At 43.5% G+C, this 7,338-nt stretch overlaps 1 protein-coding gene across 1 annotated transcript in view; it reads left to right on the forward strand.

Annotated features, from left to right (window-relative positions):
* Positions 1–6,647, forward strand: part of LOC306923097 (uncharacterized protein) — a 47,815-nt gene extending 41,168 nt beyond the window's left edge. Inside the window, exons 12-14 of the mRNA XM_079501112.1 lie at positions 532–631; positions 2,860–3,012; positions 3,601–6,647. Of these exons, the coding sequence (XP_079357238.1) occupies positions 532–631; positions 2,860–3,012; positions 3,601–4,871 (1,524 nt within the window). The 3' untranslated portion in view covers positions 4,872–6,647. The remainder of the gene's footprint in view (positions 1–531; positions 632–2,859; positions 3,013–3,600) is intronic.
* The last annotated feature ends 691 nt before the right edge of the window (positions 6,648–7,338 follow it).

Genomic DNA, 7,338 nt, shown 5'->3' on the forward strand with positions numbered 1-7,338 from the left:
TACATCATTACTCATCACCACACCAGATAGAGGGATATCAATGATTGTTCTAAGTTATTTGACTCTATTTAACCACTGTAAACACTGTTTTATAAAGGCGTCACATGAAAATAGCTGATCTACAAGCTCGCAATGGCTCACACTGATGCGTTGTGAGCTGGTTAATCTTCTTTTTAAATTGTAAAACATTCTCTGAAAATGTAAAAAGAAAAGTAACATAGCATCACAATCGTTTTAACCACTTTATCCATTTATATGTTGGCTTTTGAAAATGGCAGATCTACAAGCTCACAGTGTGTCACTTCGTGCCACCTTGCGAGCTTGTTCATCTGCAATTTTCTTAGAAATTTTGGAATAATTTTGAATATTCTTTTTTCAACAAATCTCTTATGGGGGTCCTTGGCGCAAAATATTTCCAGGTGGGGGTCCGCGGTGAAATACATCATCAATTTTGGGGTCCTTGACATGAAAATGTTCTAGACCCACCGGGCTAGTGACATGCTCCTCTTCCTGTGTGTCTTGTGTTAACAGAGCCCATTCACCCTCACGCTGCGTCTGTGGGACATCTACATGTTGGAGGGGGAGAGACTGCTCACTGCCATGGCTTACACTGCCCTCAAAGTACACAAGAGTGAGTTCTGTCACCGTCATGAAAGTTAACTTGATGTCTCTTATCTCCATATTCTAACTTTTAGTTTTTAGTTACCAGCTGCTGTGTAAGCACAGCTGGTCAATGTTCTCTCTGCGGTGCTTTCACGCCCACTTGCTGTAGTTGAGACCTATGTTTCTCATTGGCTGTACTGACAACCTATCGTCCTGATTGGCTGCCTCGTCTCTAGGCAACCACACACTTTTTTGCCTCTAGCCGACCTCTCAGCCATGGGGTATAAGTAAGGCAGCAGCTGGTAATTAATTGATGTCATCAATTCTTGTTTTTTGTTTTTTTTTGTAAATCAACACCTTACTCGATCATACTATAGTGTCACACAAAAGCATTTAGTCGGGCCCCGTAAACGAGGAAATGAACGGCAGTGCAGATGCGCAAAACATGTCTAGGATCGCTGAAAAGAATAATAATAATAAAATAAAATTAGATTTCAGCGATCCTGTCTGATATCATTAAAAATGACCTAATACATCGTAGGCACCCCGCCATTTGATTGTATACACTACATGTCCTTATGTGAATCCTGAAAAGTCACAGTACAAATAATTGTGGTTTTGGCATTGAACATTGGAACATATAAATACAAATGTGTTTATTAGGCTTTGTAAACAAAAAAATCTAATCAAAATGTATAATGCACTATGGCTAAAATAGGACATATTTCATAAATGTGTACTGTATTTTTTCAGCAGATTAATGTACAAATGTATTGATACGATTCGTAATGAAAAAAATAAAGGGAAGCTCCGCACACTCAGATCTGTGCACAACACAACACTGCCTCCTTCATGCAGATGCCTGAAGGAGGCAGTGTTGTTTTTGTCTACTAAAACTAAGACGAAAAATGTTCGCCGACTACCTTTTTTCACTGACGAAAACTAAATGAAAACTAAGCTATGATGACTAAAACTAAGACTAAATGTAGTGACAATTTCGTCAACAGATAAAAACTAGACTAAAATGCTAGGAAGGGGACTAGTGGACAAGAGATCCAGTATAAGTCATTTTACACTTGGTTGCATGCTGAAAATAACACATTTTAGTCGACTAAATCAACTGTAGATTTAGTCGACTAAAATCTTATGACATATACTCGACTAAAACTAGACTAACACTAAAACATTCCAGGTAACTAAAATGTGACTAAAACTAAATGAAAACTATTCAAGAGACTACGACTAAAACTAAAATCACAATTTGCTGCCAAAAACAACACTGGAAGATGGTCAGCCTATGATGTGTATAGGCATCTTGCCTGGCAGATGCCTGAAGAAGGTCAGTAGACTGAATGCTTGCAAAATAAATACATTGATTGTGCACAGATCTGAGTGTGCGGAGCTTCCCTTTTCCTTACCCCTTTGTGACTTCAGCACATCACTTAAGTCAGCAGATGAGCGGTGGTTCTTTTTACATTTTTGATTGAAACGATTCGTACAATAATGTAAACATAATTGCAATTATCTTAAATCTCAAACCGATTATGTAATAACTTGTGACAGGCCTAGCTGTACTGTGCTTTCAGAATGAGTCAGAGAAAGCAGCTTTATGCTCATACTGTATATACTGTAGAGATGCATGTGCTGCATGTTGCATGCATGGATTACATGCTCCACTGTCTCCTGGTTGGCTGCCTAAGTGTATGGCTTACATAATGCAAAGCGGCTCGTTGCTGTGGAGAGGAAGCCAATGCTAACTTCTCATTGGGCGTTCACTCTGCGAATGCCATGGGTTGGTTAACGCCACACACCGTTCAGATGTCTTGTTCCTAAAGTCATTCAAGTGACGGGATATTGCTCTTTGTTACGTTGATGTTAAATGACGTAGAAAAAACTCCCATCCTTTAGTGTGTGTGCGTGCATGCGTACTTGGACAATTTAGTACAGTAGTAGAATTTGAGAATTAGACATTGGGAGGATAATTTCCCTGGTCTTTTACAAGAGAGTTTTATGGTTGAAACTGATTTGGAGAGTTATGCTTCCAATTAGGAAAAGATTCAGATTAGGATTAGGATAAGTGTTGTGCACCGTGAATAACAGATCTCGGTGTGAGATTGTACAGTACATCTGCTGTGTAAAGATGGCATTCATGAAATGTTGATATCCTACAAGTATATTGATTTAAACGTGTGTGTGTGTGTGTGTGTGTGTCTGTGTGTCTGTCTGTCTGTCTGTCTGTCTCTCGTGTCCCATCAGAGCGTATGTTGAAGCTTCCACTGGAGGACCTCAGGGAGTTCCTACAGGAGCAGCTTGCGATCTCCTTCCTGGTTCCAGATGATGTGGTGGTGGAGCAGCTCCAAGCCGCCATGGCTGAGCTGCGCAGTAAGAAGCTGGACGTGGCCCCTTCAGGTGGGCACTGGCCTGGGCATGCAACACTTACTAAAACTAATTGATTTGAATAAAATAATAGATTTTTGTCACGAGTACGACACATAGTGAGCCTGTAGAATTGACTATATTTGCATGACACAGTTGTACAACAAAGTTTATAGGCCTTAAACTTAAACGGTTAGTCAGACTTTAGTCGATCATGACGTCATGTGGCAGCCAAGTCTAAAAAACAGCACCACTTGTGACGTCATGTGGCAGCCATATTGGGCACCCCTCACATGAGTAGTTGACTAAATAATCAGTAGTTGCAGACCTTGTGTAAGTATGTATCATTCATATCCTTTGCTGGAGATCGTGTCTGTATCAGGTTCTGGTTTGGCACTAACCCGTCTGTCATGGAAAAAACAACAGTACCCACAGTCTCATTTAATTACTTAGTGTTTTGTTGTTTTTAGGGACGAGGAGGGGGGAGCAGGATTCTTTTTCTTGTTTGGGTCTAAAAATACACATCAATTTCCTGTGTATCAGCTTCAGCCCCACGGTCCCAAAGCGTGTTCTATATTTAACTGTGAATAAATAAAAAATGTCATCTCCTTTTTTTTTCAGCCAAGCCGGACGAGCTGGTGAAGAAACCTCTGGGCGAGGAAAGGCCCATCGTCCTGCTCCCTCTGCAGCCTCATTCTGCCATGGAGAGTCCACCGCCCTGTACGGACGCCTCGCAGCAGATCCCTTCTCCTGTGGACCCGCAGGGCCTCTCGGCTCCACTAGCCTTGCAACCCGTGCCTTCCCCTCCGTGCCGTCCACCTCCGTTGCCGCCGAAACCAGTGAACAAGCCCTGTGCAGAAGCAGGGGTGGTCGGCGAGCGCCACCAGGACCATGTGGAATGTGGAGACTGGCCTCCGCCCTACGAGCCTCCTGCCTCGGAGGTCTTTGCCCTGCCGGCTGAGGAGGAGATGCTGGACTTCCCCGATCTCCCCCCTCCGCCGCTGTGCTACTCTGATGAGACTCCTGTGGACGCTGAGCCTCCTCACATAGAGCTGATCCATCCGCCCTCTGTTCCCTTGGTTGTGATTAACGGTGCTCCTCCCCATGGGAGACTCCCCCCAAAACCCCGCCCGCAACCTCCCACCTCCCTGGACCTTGTGCAAAAGGAGCCCAGCTCCACGCGGCCCCCCTTGCCCCTCACCCCCACCTCCGCCACCTCCTCTCCTAGAGCCTTGCCTCCCAAGCCGACCAAGTTCCCGGTGTCCCTGTGCGTCCCGGCGGCGGCGGGGAAGCGGAGGCCCTCCAACACCTCCCAGTACGACAACCTCTCTGAGGACGAGGACGACCGCTACCTGGAGAGGCTACTGGAGGCGGCAGCCACTGGGCCTCACAGCCCGGGACTGCCCGCCACTCCCGAGGAGGCCATGGGAATGTACGGCCGACCCCCGGCGGCGACTGTCGCGGACAAGGAACACAGCCCACTCGCCCCGTGCCCCTTCCCCCCATCACCTGTCTTCATCCCTCCGTCTCATCTTCCTCCCTCGCCGTGCACCCTCTCCCGTCTGCCTCAGTTGCCAGAGTATGCGGGGGGTGACAGGTGGGTGGAGGACGGCATCATCGCCCCTCCTCCGCCTTGTTTCGCAGACAGACTTTCCCCCTTCCAGCTCAGTCCACACTCCTCGCCCCCGACCAGCTACTCGCAGCCGTTCTCCAGGGGCCCCAGGGACCACTCTGCCTTCCCGGCACCGCTGCTGTACACCGGCTCCTCCCCACCAGGCCACGCCAGGCCCTCAGGACAGTCGGCAGCGGGCGTGCCTTTGGTGCGATCCAGCCCAGACTTTTACAGGATGCACCCAGGAAGCCAACAGCTGCCCAAATCTGTCACCTTCTGAGGTTTTTTTTCTCCCCTAGGACGACGAGGCTCGAAAAGGGTTGTAAAATGAAACCTTCCCCATCATGCTTGATTATAATAATCAAGCTCCTTCACTCCTTCACTTACTGTAACTATTGGCTCGTGTAAAGGCTGTAGTACTTTTTTTCAGCAGGTCAATAACAACAAAATTTATTATTTTTAGCTGATGTTCGGTTCGGCAGTTCTTGCTGATTTTACTAGCCAAACATTTGGAGTACAACCAGATGGCTATAAATTAATGGAGAGAGATAGTACACACTTTGTCTACTTGTGTCTGTCGCCAGAAAGGGCAAGATCTCAAAGACAAATTATGGCAAAACAAGTCAGAGGTTGTTGTGTACTAGTAAAAATCACTGTTCCAGCAGTTTATACAGTGTCTAATGTTCAGATCCCAGAGTGGAGCAGCATACAATAGAAAACAGTTTAGTCCTTCCTGAACTTTGTTCGGATCGGGAATCCCTACCCAAGCTGAAAAAGGTTTGGCTGTTTATGCTGCATGATTAATAATAATAATAAAAAATAACAATAATAGTTACAGTAAATGAAGGAGAAAGGCCTTCAGTATGGCCAGTAGATTCCTTTCACTTGATTTTTTCCTTTCTTTTTTTGTGAAAGCAATTTCTTTCACTGACATGTGTACAGATTGATTTTTCTTGTTTGATTTTTATTTTATTTTACGATTGCACCCGTTTTAAGGGCAGTTTAACTTTTGTAAATTTTCACTTGAACTTGTATTTATAACTGCTGTCTAGGTTTTGGTTTTCCACTGTTTGTAATTGTTGCACAAATGGCAGGAGTGTTACTGTATGTCTACTGTTGTATTGAATCCCTAATTTGGTTTCCAAGTTGACGGATGAAGTGAAGTGATCTACGGAAGTGTGGCTGATCTAATGCCTGAGCTCTGTTTCTCTCTCTCCTGTTACAACAAAGTGTCTTAACTTCATCACAATGCAATGAGGGCAGCAACTCTTGACTCAAGGGCTTTTTCTGGTCATCACATGATCTACTAATTCACATAAAGCCTCTACATTTATACCAATACCATTTATGGATTATGGTTGTCTCTGAGCACACTCACACATCTTAACCCATTAAGACCTGAGAACGATTCTTCTAAATCCCCAAATGTTCTTTTTTAAGAGATATTTTTGGGCTTTTTTCTGCCTTTATTGGATAGTGTACAGTATGGTGACAGGAAATGGGGAGAGAGAGATGACTGGCCTAGGTGCCCTGACCGCTACACTAGCCGCCTGGGCCATCCCAACAGTTTTCTGAAAAACTTTTGTTGCAGCTATATCAGTGGAGCTTAAAAATGCTCATGTCATAGAATTATGTATTTGGCCGCTGACCCCCCATCTCAAAATATTTTGTTCCAGGGACCTCCAGAAGATTTGAGTAAATAAGGTTTGCACAAATATTCAAGATCTTTCAAAAATACATCTACAAAGCTCATGGCGGATAGCGTGGCATGAAGTGAGCTTGTATATCTGGTATTTCTGAATAGCCATTTAACACTAAGATCTAAAATGATGGATGCTTCCCCGGTTTTAATGGGTTAAAACAAAACGGTATGCAAAAAAAAAGGCATTTGAAAGTTTGTCTGTAATTTTTTAATGTTTACTTGCTGTATTATACTTTCAAAGACAAGTTTCTTTACAGGTGACCACTCCTAGACTGTTTGATTCACATTCTCTGGACCCAGCAAGGGAACGTTTTGCTCTTTGATGAAGTCATGGTGCAATAAATTCTCTGGTGTAACCACAGAAGCATGATTCACTCATTCACATGAATCCAATTACAGTATAACTTGTGTTCAAAGCGGGCAGCAGTTAGAATAGTGTTGGGTACTATGCTAGGGCTAGTAGATGTGGACAAAATTAGATGATGTTAATACCGTAGAATAACTATCGATAGTGTGATAATATTGTGGGGATGATTATTGGTGCTTTCACAAAATACTGACTAACTTTTTTTTGATAGATAATCATCAGTAATTCCTATATACAGTAATAAAGAAGAAATTAGTAGCAAATAATATAACGCCCAAAAGATGCACTCAGCCAGGTGAGTTCCGAAAATAACTTTAGTGTAACGCAGCCTTTAAAACCACAAACACTTATCATGATATCCAAAAATGTTAGCTGTTGTCGTTTCACAATATTGATATGATAGCGATGTATTGGCCATCCCTAGCATGCACTGTTATATGATGTGAAATTCATTTCTGAATCCTTTTCTATTTTCAAACTCATGGTTTTTCAGTGTTTTTGATGTCACGTCAGCAATGCAGTTTATTATGATTTTATACCTGTGTAAACATAATGTTAATTTGAGGATTGGGTATTAAATATGGGTCATATCCATTCCTGATGGTTTATCATCAGGATAGAACAGGCCCAACCCCAAGCTTAATCTACACTGGCAATGGCAAAACGGTTGTGAACTGT

The sequence above is a fragment of the Electrona antarctica genome (assembly GCF_951216825.1).
Source record: "Electrona antarctica genome assembly, chromosome: 5".
NCBI lineage: Eukaryota > Metazoa > Chordata > Actinopteri > Myctophiformes > Myctophidae > Electrona > Electrona antarctica.